The 23487-nt window shown below is 38.0% G+C and overlaps 1 protein-coding gene across 5 annotated transcripts in view; it reads left to right on the plus strand.

Annotated features, from left to right (window-relative positions):
* Window positions 1–23487, plus strand: part of ARHGAP18 (Rho GTPase activating protein 18) — a 188689-nt gene that overhangs the window by 129214 nt on the left and 35988 nt on the right. For all 5 annotated transcript variants that reach the window (XM_027601476.1, XM_027601474.1, XM_027601478.1 and 2 more), the window contains exons 2-6: window positions 1240–1433; window positions 4434–4669; window positions 8411–8474; window positions 12839–13017; window positions 22476–22641. In XM_027601476.1, the coding sequence (XP_027457277.1) occupies window positions 1240–1433; window positions 4434–4669; window positions 8411–8474; window positions 12839–13017; window positions 22476–22641 (839 nt within the window). The remainder of the gene's footprint in view (window positions 1–1239; window positions 1434–4433; window positions 4670–8410; window positions 8475–12838; window positions 13018–22475; window positions 22642–23487) is intronic.

Here is a 23487-nt window from a genome sequence, read left to right on the forward strand (position 1 = left end):
TAAGAATCAGGAGTGTAAACTCTAAAATGACAACACTGAAGGTGTGGCCTGTGGGGCAAGGGCAAGGGACCAGGATGGGATACAGGGATGTAAACAGGACGGTTGGGGCAGGGAGGGAGGAAGTGCCCCTGAATTAAGGGATGGGGGAGGCAGACAATGGACAATGGAGACTGGAGGAAAGAGAAGCACACAAATATGTCTAGACTTCCTTCTGCTGGCCCTACTCCTAACGCCCACCCATCACCACACCAGACTTGCTACTGGGGAGATACCATAGCGATTGTTCATTCATGCAACCGGCATTATTAAAGTACGTAATCAGGGCAGAGAGAACCATCTTCAAAGGAATAAAACTGCCCTGTTAGCATATTACAGTTAAGTAGTCAGTTATATTTATTTGTAGCAATAGGTAATTAAGTGTTTTGATTTTTTCTAAGAAACCAGTTGGAATTAAACTGCTAGGTAGAATTGACCAGAGTTTAGTGACCCTCTCCTTTATGCAGTATTAAATTCTACTGTTTTAAATGATTATGGGAAAGGCCAGTTTAAATGTGAAAATGTTCACATACTATTAAAGAATGTTGTTTTATGGTTTTTTTTTTTTTTTCATATGTGTAGTAAGAAAACCAATGTAGCAGAGTATTACTTCCTAACATCCTCCTGGGAGACGAAAGAGCAATTTGAAATTAGAATAACAAAACACTAGTTCCTCAATTGTTCCCACTCAAATTATATATATATATATTTTTGACATACTTTATTTATTTGAGAGCGAGCATGAGCAGGGAGGGCAGAGAGAGAGGGAGAAGTATTTGTTGCAGATATTTGCTATATAAGGGCTGACTGAGTTTTGTTTGTACGTATAAGTGACAAAAAGGGAATACTGTATAAAAAAACTCAATTAACTAATGACCTCTAATCAAGATTTAACCTGTTGCTTTCTAAGAACAGTTTTAGGTTTAAAGAAGTCTTGAAATAGTTTACGTGAAATGGAAAGGAAAAATGGTTTATCACATTGCTATTGGGTTTTTTTTTTTTTTGCCAGTGAAACTTTTTGTTCGTTCTACAGGCATAATTACTGGTATCTCAAGGTATATAGCTTCAAAATACAGATCTCTTTGGTTTTGTGAAGGGGAACTTATGAACTTTCCAAATTGTTCAGTCAGTACTCTGATGTCTTAGAATTTGTATTACTTCCTCATGTGTTAAAATGAACCGTGTTTTCTTTTGAATTTATAGTCGCAAATATGGCCAGTACACTATGAACCAGGAAATCACCAAAGTTCCCGAAAAGCCTCCATTTGACCGATCAAGTTCTCAGGATTCTCTGGATGAACTATCAATGGAGGACTATTGGACGGAACTAGAAAATATCAAGAAATCTAGTGAGAACAGACAAGATCAAGAGGTGGTGGTTGTCAAAGAGCCTGATGGTAAAAACTAAATAAGTAAAACTTTGTATACGTATTTCTGGGGGATGACCACAGGGGAATGACGAGGACATAAGAGCAGCAGCAAGAATTAAAGCTAGGACAACCCAACTAAGATCATGCTAGTTGGCTTTTCAGCTTGAAAATTACTTGTTTGTGGCAGATTTATGGATGCGGCTGCCACATTTAAGTAACATGAGGAAAATCACTTCGTCTGAGAGATGGCTAGAATCTTGTTGGCTAGGCTTACTGTATCATAGCCCCCGAGGATTTGACTTGGTCTTTGAAGTGATCTAACCTTCCTTCTGCGTGGTATTCTAGCCACATGGTCGATTGTTCTCTAGTGAGTATAGATGCTGCTGGAAAGCTCCGTCCTTTGCAGTAATGCTGTTTTTCCATCGGTCAGTTAGCTTGAGTTGGCTTGATGTTCTTTATTGATTCACGATCTGCCGTCCTCTACCTTGGACATACGTTTTGCCTTTTGGAAGAGCAGAACAAGCCTATTTTATTTTTACGGGATAACCGTTCAAATGTTTGAGGATGCTCATCTTGTTCCTCACCAAGTCCTTCCAGAAGGAAAAAAAAAGATTTACATACCAGCCCTTCTGGTGGTTTTCAGACCTCTCTCAGTGCTGGTCATCTTGTATACCTGATTGGATATAATGCTGCAGGTTTAGCCAGCTAGCCTGAGGGTATAGGTTTGGGCAGTGTATGGCATTAGCGTTTTCAGCCTCCATATTTGCTTCTTTCTTTTATTTGGTCCATAATTTGTCTCCAGTTTCTTTCCACCTATATTTCCCACAATCTCTACTACTATATTTGATATTATAGAAGAAATATAAAACATTTTTTCCCCTTAAAATTCATACGGTTTCTTTCAGTCTCGTAATTCAAGCAGTCACCAAGTTTTTGATGACCAATTCTGGCGTCTATTATATTAGCTTTCTTTCTTTCTTCCTTTCTTTTTTTTTATTAAAAAACATTTAAAAACAATTTTTATTTTAAGTAGGCTCCACGCTCAGCATGGGGCTTGAACTCACAACCCCGAGATCAAGGGTTGCCTGCTCTACTAACTGGGCCAGCCAGGCGTCCCATTTTACCTTTCTTTCTCTGCCTTGTGCCATCCATATGTTTGTAAGTATGTTTTTGGGGTGTCAGTTGATCTGGATGCCAAAAAAATAAGAGTGCCTCCTGACCCACTAATAATGATCTCCTTTTCAGCAGAGGACTTCTTAAGTATATGACTTAGCACTGAGCTGTTAAACAGAATCTACATACATAGATTTTTTCCCCCTTGCTATGGCATTTTTTTGAAAAATCTACCAATAATACTTTAAAAAGAGAAATTAGAGATTTTTCTTAATTTAACATTTCTTAGATTTGTAAGATTATAATCAAGTCATTCTTTTGTTTGGGTTTTCCTTTATTTTACTCTCATTCTTTCTCACTTTACCAGTAAAATTGAACTTACTTGAGAAAATCAGTGCATGGCCCAAACGTTCTGTCTCAGTGTTTCAGGATGGAAGCAGCATACCAGTTGTCTGCTGAGTAAGGAGAAAATATTCCACAGAATATAGCATTCAAGCCTGATACATAGTTGTGTGTCATTTATCTGTTTCATAATTTTCCAAGACTAAAATGAATTTAGAGATTGTTGTTCATAATGTGATTATCAAGAAGAATTGGGAGTGTTCCTACATCCCCATGCTTTTTCTTTGACCTTAGACGGTTTGAATTTCACCTCTACTTTTTAATGGATCAAGTGATTCTGTATTCAAATCTTGTTTGCTTTACCTATCATGTCAATATCTGCTTTCTTTCCCCTGGCAAACTGGTTTCATACATGTATACTGAGTTCTACCTTAACAGCATTCATGATAATGGCTGACTTTCTTATGTCCATAAACAGTTTTATTGCCCAGCATGCAGAATGCCTGGCACTATGTTATGTTTCTTAAAACTGAGGGTATTAATACTAGATTTCTGCCCTCAAGGAGTTGATACAATGTGGAAGGATACACAGGTCATGGTAGAGCTCTGCAAAGCTCTTCCCATGTAATGTTCTCTCATGGTTAGGAGGAAGCCCGGACAGCTAAGCTTTAGGTTATAGATGAGAGAACAGAGTAGATTTGAGGCTGAGTGACTTGTCCAAAGTCACGTGGCTATGCGGGTGGAGAAATGGAGTGTAGATGAAGGTCTTTTGGGTCTCAAGTCATCCGTCTTTCATTTTCCTCTATAAACTTAGTGCTTGAAAGGAATCTATTCTCGTTATCTGTTTTTCTGTAATTTTCATAGATCTTACACAATATTTACTTTACTGTTTACTTTCTTCTTTCAGTATTCTGAATTATTACGTAATTAGCTTCCCATAATCTCTCTCTCTATATTTTTGCTTAAAATAGTGTACTTTTCTTTTTTAATTTGTAAAAAAAACAAAACAACACATGAATCTGATGTACTTACTACGGGGATTAAAAACTTAATTTGAAATTGATTAGTTCCTGATGTCTGCATGCTCTTTACTTTTTTGCCATACTCCCATGTCAGCAACAGTGAACAGAGAAAACAAGACTTTCCATCAATTAGTGTTGGACTCTGGGGGCAGTGCTGAATTTAAGCCAAGAAACAGGGCTTTATTGGATATCTCCAGCATTGACTTCCTTCTGTAACTTGATGGAAGTAAGCTATCTTTTCATTGCTTGCTCATCTCTAGAAAGGGGGCAGTACTATCTTGCCCTAGTTAATCTGCAGGGAAGTTGTAGAGGTTAATCACATGTGAAGTCATTTATAATTTTTAATTGAGTATATATGAAATGGACCTAAAATTTGATATCTTTGTGGCTGGAGTTGATGGCAGTTGTCCAAGTTTCAGATAATGATTCTTAGCACTGCAGTTTGATTTCGATAGAAGAATGTCAGTAAGCGTGTTTGAAAAGCTTAAAAAAATGTGAAAGTTTTCATGTTTTGTGATTTTTAAACCCCATTTTTCTCTACTGTCTTTAGAGGGAGAACTGGAAGAAGAGTGGCTTAAGGAGGCTGGTTTGTCCAATCTCTTTGGAGAGTCTGCTGGAGATCCCCAAGAAAGCATGGTGTTTTTGTCAACACTGACCCGGACCCAGGCAGCTGCTGTTCAGAAACGGGTAGAGACGGTCTCCCAGACCTTGAGGAAAAAAAACAAACAGTACCAGATTCCTGACGTCAGAGACATATTTGCTCAACAGAGAGAGTCAAAAGAAAAAGTAGGTTTTCTTTTTTGATGTTAAAGCAAAGGAATAATTGCTTTGAACTGGTTGAACCAATCCAGTTTAATTCAGATCATTAAAAACTTAATGAGGACTTGTATGCCAGCCACTAAAGCTCCGTGCTGGTGGGGATCAAGAGAGACCTAGTCCCTGTCCTTCTAGAAGTTATACTGCTGGGGCGGAAAATTAAACGAGTTAAAATTCAGTGTGATAATCCTTGCATTAGTTGTCCTTGCAGTGTTAGGAATGGCCTGACCGCTCACACATGGGACTACCAATTGTTACTTATAGAAAAGTAGGGAGGTAAGGGATTCTTTCTTATTTATTAACTCCTGCAGGAATGTTTGCTTTTCCTGAGGCTCATTTGGGGATGAATTCAAGTGTAGGGTGGGGTGGTGAGGGAGCTAACTGCAGTATAGTTAGAAAGCAGGAACCCTGAAACATGAAATAATTTCCCCTTTGTGTCTAGTGCTTAACACAGTGCCTAGCACATAGAAGATTTGAGTAAATATTTGTCAAGATGATTAATTTATAATGGAAGCTGTTGGAATTGGGCGGGGAGAGACTGTGGGACTGATGGATGAAGAGAGAGCAGGGTAGGCATGGTGAAAGTGAGAGACCTCGGTGGCCTAGAACACCCCCTTGGCGGGCTGTTCGTTACTCATCCACGAGCACGTAAGGAGCTTGCACAAAAGGTAAATTAATATCATCTCTTCCTTTATCAGGAAAATCTTGCTTCTAAAAAAAAAAAAAAATGTCAGCTGAACGAAATGGTATTCTTAGGGTTAAAGTGGATTTACATTCTGGATTATTCTCAGGTGTACTGACTAGTCCCGGCCTAGAAGACCCAGGAGGGTTGTTGGAATGAGAACAAACAAAAGGAATCTTGGACAGTGATGATAGTAGTACTAATTACCGCCGCCACTGCTGAACGCTTACTGTGCTAACGACTTTGCTTGCCTTATTTCATTTACTCCTTACAGCCATCCTGTGAGTGAGGTATTACCATTTCCATTCTATGGCTGAGGCTCATAGACTTTAAGTAACTTGCTTAATGTCCCATAGATAGTAAACCCAAATTTGTGTGACTTCGAAGTAGGTGCTTTTAACCACGACGTAGCCTACTGTATTTGGGTTTCCATATATGATTCTGATATTAAGTAATCTGAACATGAGATTCTATTTACACTACAAATGAAGGGTAACAAAAATCATATGATTCTAAAAAAAGAAAGGTACCTTTCTTTAGGTACCTTAAAAGATATTTAAGGTATCCTTCTGTCATGTAGAGGGTTTTTTTTTCTTTTTGTAGACACTTTATTCTTCCGAGAAATCCTTAATAGCTTCAGATTGCTACTGTATTTGCATGGGCAATTGTGGATCAACTCCGGTCTATTTGATGGGAGTTTTGGGGTCACTGGATTGCTCCAGGCAGGTCTCTTGTGCCTGAGAGGCAGTTGAACACTTGCTTACCACCCAGTGATTATTTGGGACAACCACTGGGGTTGAAGGGCTGGACTAGGTTTCCAGATGTAGGAAAATGAATGGTAAGGAAATACAGTATTATGACATATCCTTCCCAATTAAAGAACCCTCGCTAAGGGAGTTAAGAGGAAGTAAAAAGGGGGAGGGGGAGAGAACCGAGTCTAAGCAAAATATCTACTATGGGATTCGTGCCAGTCTCCAAGAGGATGTTGCTACTCAGGGCTAGAAGCAGCATTTTCCAGCAAATTCCCAATAATATCTAAGCCACATGGTTTGATTCAAAGGTCATGGGTGGATTGTATCATCTGATGGCACCATTAAGAGAGAAATAGCACAAGTAAATTAAAATCACGTTAACTTGCTTACACTGCATGCCTTTAATTGGAACACTGCCACCCATTAGAAATATGTCCCCGATTCCTCAAGGAAACATGGGCCAGCCATCTTCACTTGCAGTTCTTCTGTTCTCAAATAAGTACAAATTCAGCTCTTCCATTTTAAATGCTTCCTCATGAAGCCCTTGCTGACACTGGGAAATATAATACAGAAGTGAATACCATCTGCACTGTTACCTTCACTTGCTAAGGTTCTGACCACATGCACCAAAATATGTGTTCGTGTGGAAGATTAGCATTGCCTACTGTGTTCATTGTGCTGTGGAGCGCTGGCCTTCCACAGTCTTGTGGGTGAAGAAGGGAGGATGGTATTTGCTCTGTCCTGAGGGGGGTTGAAGGAGCGTCCCGACCCTCATACCACTTCTGTGATTTGAGTAGTCACTGTCCTGAGTACGTCTGCCCCTAAGAGGTGCACTGGTATCCGCTATGTACCTGCCCTGGTTTTTTTCTAGACTCTTCTTAGACTGCAGGTGAAGGGGAGAGTCCTTCCCGGCCAACAGCATGAGGTGAAATGTAGGCTCTGTCGTCCTTTCAAACACTTTATTTGAATGGAGATGAAAATCCAATAGAGTGATTATTTAAAAAATAATTCTTTCAGACAGACCTCTGTGTCTGATTGATCTAGACTCCCCTTCCTGATTCCTGAATTCCTTCTGAAGACTGACTTGGAAGGACGAAGTATTGCCCAGCCACACTTACTGGTGAGGGGAGCCAGCCATGTCCTACTGTGTCTATAAACCCTTGGAGGACCACAGTTTTCAGGTGTCACTGCCCTAACCCCTTTGAAAATTAGTTTCTTTGAATATCTGAGCTTATATTCCCTGCTTGGTAATTTAGTTTTAATTTATCTCACATTTATTACTGGCTTTTTTTTTAATTTGAAGAATTTTTATTTTATTACCTACATGTCAACTTGTAATTTTGTTTTATAACAGCGTTATCAAAAAATAATTCACATACCATCTAATTCACCCATTTAAAGTCTACAATTCAGCGATTTTTAGTATAGTCCCAGATTTATAACCATCACCTCAGTTTTAGCACATTTTCATTACTCCCCAAAGAAAGCCCATTAGCAGGCTTTCCTGTATTCTCCTCCTCACCCTTAAGCAACCACTAATCTACTTTGTATCTCTCTATGACTTGCTTATTCTGGACATTTCATAGAAAAGGAATCCTATCTTGTGACTGGGTCCTTTTACTTAGTATCCCGTTTTCAAGGTTCATCCGTGCTGTAGCCTGTATCAGTACTTAAGTTCTTTTTATTGCTGAATAATATTTTATTGTGTGGATAGACCACATTTTGTTTATCTGCTCTGTTACTGGATATTACCAGTTTTCTGTAAGTTTGTCTTTACCCCTCAACTAAGTAGTGGTGTGCTTGATGGCAAGGACACTTTTTTTTTTTTAATAAAGATATATTTATTAGAGTGTGGGGAGAAGGGTGGAGGGAGAGAGGGAGTGAGAATCCTCAAGCAGGCTCCCCGCTGAGCATGGAGCCTGACAGCCTGACGTGGGGCTCCATCCCGGGACCCTGAGATATAACCTGAGCCAAAAATCAGGAGTCAGCCACTTAACCGACTGAGCCATCCAGGCACCCCACTGGCAAGGACACTCTTAATGTTTTTCATATTCCCTACAGGGCTTAGTATTGTGTCTTAGTATTGTGCCCCTAGGGGGCAATCTAATATTTGTTGGATGATTGCTTGTTGATTATAAATATAGTACTTTTTTTTCTGTGGTGGTTATAATTCTGAGTGTGTTTCTTGTATCTGAAGATTGGTAATGGGATTATTTACAATACCATTTCTCTGGTTGTGAGTTGGAGATGACTCAGTGGCCCACTTTCTATCCTTAGGCTCCAGATGGTACCAACTCACAGTCAGTCAGAACAGATGAAAACAAACATCAAGGAAAAGATGGTATGTTGGACCTGTTCTCTTGTATTTTCCTATTTATTAGCATAACAAAGAGATACAACCTTTTAAAACATTCACCTTCAATTCTAGGAAGCAAATTTTGTTAAAATGCTAATATAAAGTGTCCAAATAGATAATTACATAAGGTTGGGAATATAGTGGGACTTTTTTTTTTTTTTTTTTGATGTTTGTGTAGCTCTGTTCTGACATCTCTATGCATAGTCAGTTTTCCCAACTGTTTACCATGTTCCAGGTACTTTGTGAAGATGTTTACCTAATTTAATTTACTCAAGAACTCTACATAGTAGGTACTGTCCTGAACCCATTTTACAGATGACAATATGGAGGTTTAGAGATAGGCAGTCCCTTTCCCAAGGCCATACAGCTAGTGAGTGGACCTGAAGAATTTGGAGCTCCATTCTGAGATCACAAGTTCTTAATTCATAAATGGATTCCTCTTCAGAAGGTTTATAAAGTCTTAAAAAACGGTATTTTGGGGAATTCATTATAATTCTTTTCATACTTTTTCTCTTCTATACCATGGGTGAAAATAAGTATTAAGACTTCGTTAGCACTTAGGAAAGAATTTGTAGCTTTTCCCCTTATTTGCAAAATGAAAAAAAATATTCCAAATGAACCTTAAAAATTTAATCCTTACTGTGTTATTTAAAAACTGTAACAGAGGTGGTCTGTGGTTGCCAGATACCAGCTCAGGGACTCGTCCTTGTTTTGGTTATGTTCTTCAGACCTGGCACCTGGAGTGCTCACGCCATTAATAGTGTTGTATTGGGATTAGAGGTAGTAGGGGAAGAGTATCAGGCTGACTGTGGAGGACTGGGAAGTGTTTCCCGCCTTCTCATCACAATCGGGTTAGTCCAAGATTACATGCGACGTGTGGGAGGCTTGGAACATCAGTATCTCTATTTTTCCTTCCATACTTTTCTCAGAACTTCTCTCCTGCACCCCTGCCTTTAGAAATAAGTAAATAAGTGTGTGCATGTGTGTGTATGGACACAGACATGTCTATATGTTTCTATCTATCAAAGCCCTTGCTATTATGTGGATCTATCAATAGCCCTTGCTATTTAGTTGTATGTATATTTTTATATCAGAATGAAATCACTGGGTGTTTCCCCAGGTTTGCAGACCGGCAAACACTGAAGCGGCAAGCCAGCTGGAAGACCTAGTACTGGCATGCTAGAGAGCTAGGTCATCGAGAGAGATGGATGAACCTTTTGTGGCAATGTCAGTATGCTTTGGGGAAGGGTGCCTGGCGATTGCTAAATGAATACTGAGGAAAACATTGTCCTTTCTTGATGTTTTCCTCCCTTGCCAGAGGTGGTAGGCTCTATAAACAGAAATTCTGGAAGACAAGTTCATTATAAGAGTACTTTCCAGGCTGGCTTGCAGCTGCCGAGTAAAACATGACAGACTTGCCTGATTTACATCTGCTTTTTCCCAAATGCTATGAGGTAGGCATAGAGCCTCCGATCAGAATAATAAGACAATATGTGTAACAGCGTCCGAGTCACTGAGTTTTTACCACTGCACCTGTTGTAGGCAAGGCCATAGTCTTTCGATGGTCAGTGAATTAGCCAGTGCCATGTACATACTGAAAGGTTTAGAACGAAGGGCACAGAAAAACATTGTCTGGAGTTCAAAAATGGAGCTCATTCTGTTTGAAATCTGAAGGTGTGGGTGGCCTCGTCTATTTTAAATGTTTTCCTACACTTGGGTTTTTATGTATGTTCAATGAAAGATATTTATTCTAAATGAAAAAGTCACAGCAGTCTTAATGTTGCAAGGGTTATCACATTTCAAATTAATTAATCAGCTAAGTATTATTCTTTTCATCAAATTATGCAAATGTATGCAAATGGCCCATCGTTTTTATACATACACTTAGAACATCAATAATGCCCAAATAATTTTAAAACTTTCATGTTTGTATGTATATTTACTTATTTACTCTTGATTTCTTTGGAGGAGGGGTAATTCTTTTTAAAAATAAAGGCACTTTGGAATATTTTGAACAGTTGAAAAACTTTAAGGAGTTGTGTAAAATATTTATAACCCAGGGCTATTCGCTTCAAAACCAAAAGAGAATAAAGAAATTATACTGTTTACACTTTAGGACTTTAAGAGTCAAAGGTTTATGTCAGAATTCTCTGTTAACTTTTCTCTATGAGAGTAGGTCATTGATTCATAGATATTTTTATTAGCCAATTCACCATCCATTTCTTGTAGCAATGCCTATTACCCCTGAAACTGTTTTTCCTACTATCTAACTTAACTTGATCTTACCACTTGAACTCTTAGGTTCTTATGCTCCAAGTTTTTTTTTTTGTTTTGTTTCGTTTTTTTTTTTTGCTGCCACAGTTTGGAGGAAATTCGTATGTATTAAATATATTGTAACTTAATTATAATTTCTCAACTTTGAAATCAGCACAGGACATTTTTCTTCCAGGGGTACGGGTCCATCGGTGATTCATCGGTCTTATATCATACGCAGTGCTCACTACATCACATGCCCTCCCCAGTGCCCATCACCCAGTTACCCTACCCCTCCGTCCTCTCCCCTCCAGCAGCCAACACAGGACATTTTTTTATGTGGGGCAGGGGTGATATGGGGGTGTTGAGGGAAGAAAAAGAATCGTTTCAAACTTCTTGTCCGTAAACACTCTGCTTCTGGAAAGGTAGCTTCTAATTTAAGAAAATGGCTAATCATTTTCCCCCCCACCAGAATGGTTTCCTAGGAAACCAACATACATAGTCTCAGTAAAACATGTAACAGTGGAAGCCAGTGGGAAAGGAAAACTAAAACTGTGCTTTGACACTTAATACTTTAAAAATTAATTGTAAAATGGTTTAGTTATTCTAATTAAAAATTTTTGCACAGGCTCTTGGAATAGCAACATAAATAGTATATAAACGTGCCATAGATGGCATCAGATAATTACCATCAAGGAGCTTCAAATTCATTCTTAATTTTGGAATTGGCATCGGTCACTGTTTACTTATTATTTTAACTGGGAGATGCTACCTGGCCACCGATGTAGTTTGCAGGGCCCAGTCCAAACTGAAAATGTGGGACTTCTTGTTGAGATTCCAAGGTGGCAACAGCAAAGCGTTAAACCCAGAAGGGGGTCCTTCTGAATGCAGAGGCCCAGGACAGCACAGGTCGTGCCCAGAGGCCCACCCTGCTTATCAAACAGAAGTAATGAGGCTAGAGTTGGATTTATTCCTAATTTTCTATTGGGTGAAACAAAAACATATTTTTTTTAATTTAAATGATTATAAACATATTTTTCTGAAGGCAGCAGTGGGAATAACACATGTATAGATATGGCATGCCTTTATTAAATTTTTAAATTTACTTTACCTTCTATCGCCTTGTGTTAGTATAGAAGAATGCAAATGCGCTATGTAAGTTTGTTTTGTAATACATAGCTGCTCACCATGACTTAAAAGTCTGCAATGAGAAAAAAACAGTAATCCTGTTATTGGTTCCAAGGTTTTTCTAATGTGAGTTGTGTTTAAAACCAAAAACTTACCGAATTATGTCAGTTAGAACTATTTTCCTCAAAGCTTTAAAGCTAGTGTTTTCAGCAAAGAGGCTTGCCAATGTTAATTCTTTCCTAGAAGGTTAACAACAGACAGACAAAAAACAATATTAAACTAATTATATAGCCTTAAAATGTTGATGTAAATATCCAGAATTTATTTGACTAGGTTTATAGTTGTGAGAACCTTAATAGTCTTTGATATAAATAGGGTACAAAACCTATTGGGTTCCTGTACCAGGTACTTCCAGACCTGACTCCCACTGTGGCAAGTTTTTGGCACCAACTCTTATTTTGGAATTCTTCCTCTGAAAGGTGGATAACATTCCAGAAAGGAAAGGCAGGGTGTGGAAGAAGTCTGTTCCAGTAATCTGTTTCACTCTGAGAAACTGAAGTGGTGTATCACTAATTTCCCCCACTTTTTTTTTTTTTTTTTTTGCTTTTGCTTTTAATCTCCCATTGTAAAATAAAACCACAATTAAGTCTACTACATTTTTGTGAGGCTTCTCATTCAGAGTTTGAGATCATCTGTCAATGTTGGACGTGTCGACCCAGTCTAAGAATTGTGACCTCAGAGAAAGATTCCACAATTGAACTATGGATTCCAGTCTCCACCTTCCCTCCTATACCCTCCATCTGCCATTGGTAGGATTCTTGGGGTAAACTTTTTAAAGTATCCACTAATTATTGACTATAGTAAATAGTATTTTTCCCAAAGGTTTTTATGTAGTTGATGTAAAGAAGTAAAGAAGTAAAAGAAACAAAGAAAATATATTAATTGAACCTTCTGGTTTTTTTTCCCAGACCAGGATTGTAGCCTAGTTGTTGGTGAAAAAGAGCTCATTCCACTGGTTTCTGAGGAGGTACCTGCCTCTGAAACAGACATCAACCTGGAGGTATCGTTTGCAGAGCAAGCCGTCAGTCAGAAGGACAGCTCCAAGGAGAAGGCCCAGAAGAGCAAAGACCGTGATGCTTCGTTACCTGTACGTAGTACACTATTCAGATTTCACTAAAAGAGAAGAATGTATTTTTCAACAGCTTTTTATTTTGGAAATTTCAGATCCATAGAGAAGCTGGAAGAGTAGTATAGCAAACACCCCTGCAGGATTCATGTAGACCCATTTAACAGTTAATGTTTTGCAACCTCTGCTTTTCCTCTTTCTACATCTCTCTGTTTATATGTTGTGCTATCAGCTGTGCGCTCACTTTTTTTTTTTAATTTAAAGATTGATTTATTTATCAGAGTGTGGGGAGAGAGAGAGAGAGAGAGAGACTGTCAAGCAGACTCCCTGCTGAGCACAGAGCTGCCCAGCGGGGTTCCATCTCCCAACCCTGAGATCATCACCTGAGCTGAAATCAAAAGTTGGACACTCAACTGACCGAGCCACACAGGGACCCCTCACTTTTTTTTTTTTTTTAAGTAAGCCCTATGCCCAACATGGGTTTGAACTCAACGACCCCGAGATCAAGAGGCCCATAGTCTACCCGCCGAACCAGCCAGGCACCCCCCACCCCCGCAATTTTTTTTTTTTTTAGCTTAACAAAGACATACTAACACAGCTTTAATACTTAAGGAATTGAACACTAAAGCAATAATTATATTTAACATATGGTCATATTAAAATGTTCCCAGCTGTCATGATATTGTCATTTATATCTTCCACCTTCTTCACCCCCATCTGGAATTCTGGGGTCCGATGTTGTATTTAATGTCATATCTTTTTGGTTTCCTTGAATCTAAATCATGTCCCCTGCTTTTTCTTTAATATTTTTGAAGCGTGGAAATCAGATTTCCGACTTTGTTCCTCGTGACTGGATTCAAGTTAAACGTTTTTGGCCAAACTACTGCTTAGAGGAGGTTTATGCCTCTGATTGCATCATCAGAAGAGAGGCATGGCATCACACGGTCCCTTTATTGGTGATGGAAGTTTGACTCCTTCATTCAGGAGATGTTCACCACATCTCCCTGTTACGAAGATACTTTTCCATTGTGCAGTTAATACTAATTTGTGATCCTTGGGACTGGGTGAATATCCTATTTGTCAGTAACAACCATTGCCCACCAGTATCACTGTACATTTGTGATCCTTGCCTGAAACAATAATTAAACTAGTGTTTGAGAAATGGTGATTTTCTGATTTTTTTATTCCTTCTATTATGATTGGTTGGCAATCTTCTGTAATACTTGCCCTCCCTTTTCTCTTTTTGTTTTTGAATATCACTATGGACGGAGGGCTTCCTTTTTTCAATGTTTTATAAATCATTATTATTTTTCTTTCAAATTTCCCTAAATTTGACCCCTGGGAGCCCTTCAGCCTGGTTCCTGTGTCATTTTAACATGCTGTCGTTCTTTGACTTCTTTGCTTTCATCTGTATGTTCCAGGCTCACTTTATACTTTTCTTCCCTCTGACTTGAAAGAATCCGTTTCTTCAAGGAGCCCTGGTTTCTTTTAGTAGCAAATACCTCCATGTACTGAGTGTTCTTGTTACTACTGAATATGTCTTACATTTTTGAAAAATACATGTATTTATTTATTTTTGTAGAAATTCACACCCTACAAAAGCTAAAAGGAATTGTGTAATGAACTTCCCAGTACTTCCCCACTCGCCCCAACATTCATTAATCCACGGCTAGTCCTTGCCTCTCCATACCCCCTACCAGTGCTCCATTCTGTGTTATTTTGAAACACATCTCTGAATTACATATTGTCATCTATAAATATATCAGTATGTAGTTCTAAAAGAGGGTTTTTTAAAAAATGTGCCCAGATTCCCCTTACTGTACCTAAAAAATGCTAACAATTCTTAATTTTCAATATCCAGTCAGTGTTTGAATTTCAAATTGTATCACAAATTTCATTTTTTTTTTCAGGTTTGTTTGAATATGGATCCAAATAAGGTTTATGCATTGCAGTTGGTCTATATGTCTTTTGAGACTTTTAATCTCTCCCTCCCTCCCTTTCTCTCCATCAGTTTTTCTCCCTCTTTGTCCCTCAAAATTTATTTGTTGAAGAAACCTGGTTATTAAGCTGTAGAGAATTTCCCCCTCTAATTCCTCATGTTCTTCTGTTTCTTAGAGATTGTTTGACTATAGATTTATCAGATTCAGTGTGTTTTTCTTTTTTTTTAATCAAGATTATTTCATATGTGATCATGTATCAAGAGACACAAAATAGCTGATTATCTTTCTCTTTTTGTGCAATTAGCAGCTGCTGCTAATTAATGCTTGATCCATTCGCTTATTAATGTTGACAAGATGTTTTCATTTCTTCTCTTATTCATTTGTTAACTTGAATACTTCTTTTAAGAAAACCTTTCTCAAAACGGTTTTTATTTTCCAGTGTTCATTGTTTTGCTTCCTTCGTGTCTTTCACCAGTGACCAATTAGTGTTGTTATATTTTAATTTTCTTGCAAAAACAGAATTTCGCTCATAGATGTAGACCTCACATGACCCTAGACACAATTTCCCATGGTATCTGCTTTATCTACTATAGTTTCTGCTCTAGATCTAGAAATACCTGTTTCTGTAAGAAACTGTGGTTCCATTTAGTAGAAGTATATTTTTGTAACTGTGATCAGGACTCTAGGACTGTTCCTTTCTGTGGGTCGGTCATTGCTAAAAGCCTTTTCAAAGGCCAGAAGTACATCTGTTATCTTCTTTCTTCCATGCCGAAAATAGTCATTGTCAGGATACCCCAGGTGATATAATTAGAACACATGTAATTACTTGTTTGTTGTATCCTCAGTTAATGCCCAGCATTCTCAGAATAACAATACTACCACTGCTATCAACAATATGATTACTAGAAAAACAGTTTATACTTGTTTTTCTTTTCGTCAGTTGTTTGTGTCCTTGAGATATATCCCAAAAGGACTGTAATAATAAAATGACTGTGCTTTAGGCTGCATAGGATAGTTATTCTCAGTATGGTTAAGCTACCAACTGAATACCTGGTTGGGTTAATGGTTTCATTTTATTTTCAATTTTTAAGGATTGCTTTTTTGAAATTTAATTTTGTTTGTAAGAATGTAAAATATTTACATGGTCCAGAAATCAGATTTAAAACCAAGATGCATTAAAAGTCTGGCTTCTGTCTTTGAGCCATCATTCTGTTCTCTCCCTCCCCTTACAGGTAAATTTACCTTCTAGGTAAACTCCTTTTCATTTTAACTTTATGGTTTATCCTTCCATTCTTAGGTAAATGGTAGCCCACTATACACACTTTTCTCAACCTAGAATTTTTTTTTTTTTTGACTTAGTATATTCTGGAGATCACTCCATAGTAATATACAGAAATATTTCTCATTCTTTTTTATAGATATGCCATACTCTCTTGTGAAGATGCATCATAATTTATTCAACCATTTCCCTAATGGTAGACATCTAGCTTGTTTCCAGGTTTTACCATATATTATTAAGAATCTGTTTTTATACCTAATGGGAAAAGTAAAGGAATACATACCATTTGACTTGAAGAGATGACTTATGCTCCCAGACTATCAGGATAGTGACAGTCTATATCTCAACAGATGGAAGGGGTTGTAAATGAAGGTCACTAAAGTCTAATTTAAAAAAAATGAAGACGTTGGCTTTTAAGTTGTTAATTCAAAAGTGGAATAAAATATAAGTTCCTATATATTTCAGAGACTTAAGACTTCCTCTCTTATTTTATTCTCTGCTTAACATTTGTGCTCACCTCCCTTCTTGACTTTATTCATGTTGTGCCCCAAGCTTGAAATGATCTTCCCATTTCTACCTCTCTGTTGTTCCCTGTTTACCAAGGAAGTCTTACCCCATTCTTTGGGGTCTAGTTCGGTATCTAACTTTATTATTAAGTCTTCCCTGGTTGTGAATTTACATTAGATATAATATATAAAATAATACTTTAAGCTATTAAGATGCCATGCTTTTGGTAATTATTATCAGTGTATTCTTGTATTTATACATATATGCATCTGTTCACCTATACAACCGTTTATCCATACGTCTCCTGGAAGGCATGGGCATATAAGCTTTTCACAAGTCCTCAGCGTGGTTGATGGAATGAATATTTATTCATCACTCTGAGGCAGGTGTGTAAGCAGATAAACCTTAAATTCCATTTCTACTCTGTGCTCCCCTGCTTCTGTAAATAAGCAGTGAGCTTTATGTAAAAATACATTGTTCTCTGTTGACTTCATTTTTTTATTCATTTCCTTTTTCTTGCAGCATCAGGTAGTCTTTGTTAATTCTTTATGATCTCTCACAGCAGATTCAGATTTCTCCTCTTAAATGTGGAGATCAGGTTTCATAACCTTAATGGGCTTCAGTCTGAAAATGTAGCTACTACTTATTGTGTTTTGTGTACCATTGTATCTCAGAAAATATGCTCTGTAGTTATTTATCAAATGATCTCTATGAGGTAGATATTTTGATTCCTATTTCTCATACAAGGAAACAGGTTATATTTTATATGGCATGCTAAGACTTGGCTTTGGTGACTCAACTTTTGGAGCTGGAGGTTTTTCTGGAAGACCATGTTGACTCCACTTAATGTGCCCTGAAGGTATAAATGCATTTAATTTAGGTGTGAGTTTAAGTGGCTCTATATATTGGTGCTGCTGACAAACTCGTTCAGGATAGCTTGAGTTATTATATAAATAGGATTCTGGCTTGTTGGGTCCATCATATACAATAGAAATTTAATAATACTTCTTCATCCTACTTTGGAGACTGAACATTAAGGGTTTATGCAGAAATTTTTAAGATCATAGTTTTAAAGTTATAACTGGTAAAGCCTATATCCTAGATGCACACCTATATTTAGTTCTTAGGTCTTTATTTAGTGCCTTTGGATTCTAATTGAATTATGTTTAATTCGAGTAAATTCTTGTTCTATAATGACGTTGGTTGTCTGGTAACACCGCTCTGTGGATACTAAAGGCCAAAAACTAGGCATGGAGGCCCACGTTGGCAGTTTGCTACAGGACAGAACACCTTTGGAGGAAGCTGAAGGACAGTGGACAAAGTGTTGTTTCAGGATTGAATGAGGACACTGAAAATCAAGAGAAGACACACACTTGTACACAATACAAAAATAGGTGTTTAGGGTTATGGTCCTGAATTGTCAAGAGAAGGTTAAATTATGGCTCTTTGCTCTCCATTTAAAAAAAAAAATGCAAGAAATATAAAACAACTAAATTCAAAAGTTCATTTGTCTAGAAAAGTATTCAGTCTCTGGAAATGACAATGAATGAAATACTGTAATAAAATCACATTTTACACATGGAAAAATCTTGGGTAAGAGATGCATTTTCTAGCAGACCAGGAAAAAAAAAAGTCATCTGTGGAAATTGACCAGGTGAGGATAGATTCTCTTGCTTTCCAAGTCGAGGCTAGAAGTGACTTAATGTAGTAAAGTCAAGTCCATCAGAGTCCATCATTACTGATGAAGTGCCTAAGGGGCCCTTTGTACTGTGAGGCCTGCAAAAGAGGGGTGCGGGTTGAGAGAGCTACCTGATTAATTTATGGTAACATGGCAACCAACGACCTTATAATTTTTGAAAAATTTTATTTCACTTCGTTCTTGAAGCACAGTTTTCAGAAGGCAAAGAGCTTTTCTTTTGCTGAAATTGCATTGCCTTCTCTTAGCCAACGAACTGAACCATCCAGTCTATTAACTAAACAAAAATGACAGGAAACTTCATAAATATTTAAAGCTGCTGCTATGAATTAAACATTGGGATAAAGAACTAACTCCTTTCATTAAAGCACAATGTTAAATAAATAAATAAATAAAGCTCATGACATAGATTGCTAGGTAAGTCAAATGTTTGAACTAATAATATTTCAGGTTTCTCTAAACATTTACCTTGGCTAATGCTTTAAATAATTATATTACATATGTTTGGCTTATGAGATCAATAGCAACTGATTTTAATGAAACATTTAGAACTTAAAAAAAAGGTTGGTAAATAGGATTGGCTCAGCCCTTTGGAAAACAATGCAATGAGCAGAACTCTGGGGCCAGGTCTGGAAGAAAATGTGAAAAGTTTTGTGTGATTTTGAACGTGAGGCTCAGTGCGAATCATAGGGCAGTGGGGAAGCATCCAGCCAGTGGCTCATACCTCACTGAGCTTGATTCTGTGCTTTTCACCCTGTAGGGCATGTGTCTTCGTTCACTGAGTAGCCTGGGACAGAACACCTGTAGTGTGCCAGGTCTGTGGTCCAGTAGGGCTATGGAAGTGATTAAGATGTGGCTCTTCTCCTTGAGGGGCTCACAGTCCTCTATCAATACTGTTCAACCTAGATTCCTCCCTGCATGCTGTGGTGGACAGAGAAAATGGAGCACAACAGAATGGTTATTGCTGAATTTAGGATCCAGAAGATCTGAATTTGCATCCTTATTTTTGTCACTGGCTGTGTGGTCCTATTTAGTCTATTAGTAAGCCTTAATTACCCACTGAGAATGGGCTGTAATCTTATCTATGGGGACTTTTGCAGGATAGGACAAAAGACCATTTATCAAATAAGAGTATTAGCCTTATCATTTTCCCCCTTACCTTACAGTGATATTTAGGAGAAGAGGAAAGGCATGAAATCTTGAAATTATTGAAAAAGCTCTGTGAAAGAGAGGTAGTAATAACACTTAACACTTTCTGAGTGGGTTTTGTTGTTATTCCCATTTTACAGATGAAATGGCTGAGATGGCACAGAGGTGATGTAATTTGCCAAAGGTCACATAGCTAGTAAGTGGTGGAGACAGGATGGGCCACCTGCGGTCTGGCTCCACGTTCTCAACCCCCATGCATGGCCCCATTAACACTTAGGCTGGAAATTCACCTAGACTGAATGTTTAATGATGTCTATTGCTGTTTTATTTCATGTTCTCATCCGGAAAAAATGTATTGCAAAAAGTTAAGGAAGACCTGTTTTCTCCTACAGTGGACTCTGAAAAGTATAGCAGGTTCTAAAGCAGAAGTTTCTGTAAAGAACTATGTACAGAGGTTCTCTCTTGGAGTTGAGTTTGCTGGAAAGGATTTAGCTGCTCAGTTAGCAAAAGTTGTAGGTGTTAGGAAATGCTCTAAAACAATGATACTTAAACAATTTGGTCTCAGAACCCTTTTAGGCTCTTAAAAAGCATGGAGGACTTCAGAAAGCTTTTGTTTCACCAGTCAGGAAGGATGTCGGTATTGAGGACAGTAACTACCACGGCTTCCAACACTTTGATGAAACCCCAGACACACAGCTTTCTGGCCAACAATCTGTGATTTCCTCTTGTTGGGGCCTCTGTTGTCTTCCTGGACTTCCAGCTCTGTGGAAGTATGTTGTAGCTGAACCAAGGAAGAAGGCCTACTCATAGTTCTACAGAAATTAGGATTTCATGAAAGATTTTGAGGAGATGAGAAGACTGCTATATGTGATTTTGGAATGTGAAGAATTTCTTTGGCTTGAGTTCCATGGAAGTTTGTCACTGGCCTGTCTTCTTGAACTATGAAACATGAATGTGTAGACTAAGGAATCATTTCTCGTGATAAGTAAACAACAAAGACTGTGGGAGTAGAGTAGACTGTCAGTTATACCTATGGGTATTTACCATATTAGAAATTAAAATTGAGAAATTCAAAAATTATTAATCTACTTTAAGTACAGTATTACAGTTAGCATAAATAACTTCTTTTAAATGAAAAATAGTCCTATTTTCTCAAAATATTAAGAAGTGTGCCATGGTTTTACATTTCAGCAACTCCAGTGTCTCACTTTAGTAGAAGTCAGTTGGATTTTCACATCTGCATCTGTATTCAATCTGTCGCAAAAGCACCTATCTTATACCTTTGGAAAACTCCAGTGTACACTCATGAGCGGATGGGAGTGAAAAAGGCAAATAATGTCTTAGGTTTAATTATTAATAGTTTGGCCTCATAGGCTCCTTGAAAGGGTATTAGGTAACTCTTTGGTTCCCTGGATCTGACTTTGAGAATGGCTGCTTTAAGACCTGGTTTTTGCACTAGATTTTAGACCAGGAAGTGTTAATCATATGGTGAAAAAATGAGCGACGGGAATAAAAGGGAACTAGTTGAACATCCTTGGCCATTAAATGAGGAAGTCAGGGGTAAACCCAAAAGATATAGCCTTTATAACCATTTTTTTTTGAAGATTTTATTTATTTATTTGACAGAAAGAGAGAGACAGCGAACGAGGGAGCACAAACAGGGGGAGTTGGAGAGGGAGAAGCAGGCTCCGCAGGGAGCCCAATGCGGGGCTTGATGCGGGGCTCGATCCCAGGACCCTGGGATCATGACCTGAGCCGAAGGCAGATGCTTAATGACTGAGCCACCCAGGTGCCCCCTTTATAACCATTTTTTAAATCAAACCATTAGAGAACAATCACGGTTTTAGGAATCAATAAATACAGTGGGACTATAATTTGTATTCAGTGTATTAGGGAAATTCATGTTTTTACTTTGTGGTTTGTTTTCTTAGATTTAATGTATTTAATATTAAAAGTGGCTAAAATAAGTGGTGGATAATATTTGCGAAAGGCAGGAAATAACGAAATACCACTTACTTGCCTGTGATCGTGGTATCTCTAAGTCTCTTTATTCAGCGGTGAAAGTAAAAATAATAGCAGCCATATAAAGGTGCTGGGGAAGGGCCAGGCAGTGAAACTCCACAACAGCCCTCTGAATTAGGTGGCCCTTCTCTCCTCCTCCCTCCCCCCCGCCCTGTTTCCCCCTCATCCCTACCCCCTCTAGCTATGCCCACCTCCTTCCTCCTCCCCCCTCCCCTTCTGCCCTTTTAAAGAAAGGGTAGTTAATCAATTGCCAGATTGTTAGTAGCTGGCCAGTAGCTAGATGACTGGGAGGCATTCTGGCTTTTAAAGTCCATGCTGTTACTATCCCTTGTACTCTCCCTGTTGCCCCAGTGCTATACAGACCTTCTGTATCTACGTTATTTGGGGTTTTCTGACAACATTATAATATATATTACATTACAAATATTCAGTATTTCACATCGTATTATACATATTTGTGGCAGCATAGGTTAAGGGTACCTTGTACATTGTAAGTACTCACTCAGGGCTACTATTCCTCTTTCTCTTCCTCTTCTTCCTCCTCATGGTTTCTCTTGACTCCTAATCTCCTTTGTTGTTGAAGGTCAGCAGGAGTTCTTTTTCTCCTTCAGTTTTACCGTCTCTGTTGCGCTCTTAGCCCCTGGGATCAGTACGCCTGGTCCATAGTCTGGTCACCTTGTCTGTTGGACTTCACATACTGACTTCCCACAGCTTTGAGGATCATCAAGAGGATGGCTCTTCATTCTGACTGGAGCAACTTTGCCATAGCTTTCATTGTCACTGCTCTTGAGTACGGCTTCTTTCTATAATTACAGTTTTGTCGTCTGTCACTATAAATGGGGTTAGACCCTATTAACCCTTACTCTATTAATGGTACTTATTTTAGAATTTCAGATTGCCAAAAGACAAAACAGGCACCACCAGGATTGGTGACCTAGCACCCCAGGACATGAAGAAAGTTTGCCATTTAGCCCTCATTGAGCTGACTGCCCTCTATGATGTATTGGGTGTTGAACTGAAGCAACAAAAAGCTGTGAAAATCAAAACAAAAGGTAATTTTGAAATGAAAAACAGTTGAATTTACTTCAGAAGAAGCAAAGATGAACTTAGCTTCTTAGCAGTATTCGTGGAGGAGGAAACACCTACAAAATAAACCAACACTTGAATACATCTAAAATTCAGATTCTAAAACATTGCCTTGAAAAACTTTGTAACTTGATAAACATGCACTATTCTCCTAGGCTATAGAAAGTAAAGAGATAACCAAATACTTAATTACCTTGGAAGGAAATATTGAATTGAATTAAAGAATCTTTCTTTCTTTCTTTTTTTTCTGAATCGAGGAATCTTAACTCACATGCACTCTCATTTGAAAACTATGTGTAAAAAGATACATTTGGTACATAAACTTTATTTCCAGAATCAGATCTTGAAAAAATGACTTTAAGATAGTTGATCTTGGTTACTTTTGCTTATTTGATGGGATATACATGGGGTAGTTGTTAGTAGTCTGTCCCTTTGCTCATGTACATTCTACTTGTAACTGTTTTACAAAGCATTCTTCACTCGAAAATAATGCCATTGTGGCGCATAATACCACCAAATTGTACTCATTGTGGATATATGTAGTTTTTCTTTTGTAAGCAATTTGCTTTACCTATTACATAAGCAGACTTTGTTTTTTATAATGTGATAGAGAACAGACACCTCAGTTTTTATCCAAGATTTTATTGGTCTGGAAATCCAGATAATTCTCTCTTAATTTAACAAAGTTTAACTGTTTAGGAATCTCTGACCTCTTACTTAACTTTTAAGTTCTCTCCTAAAGAGATACCAAGCATGAGGATTATCAAGTTGCTATGGTAACATTAATAAAGATACATATTCACCTGATTGAA

The sequence above is a fragment of the Zalophus californianus genome, chromosome 7, assembly GCF_009762305.2.
Source record: "Zalophus californianus isolate mZalCal1 chromosome 7, mZalCal1.pri.v2, whole genome shotgun sequence".
NCBI lineage: Eukaryota > Metazoa > Chordata > Mammalia > Carnivora > Otariidae > Zalophus > Zalophus californianus.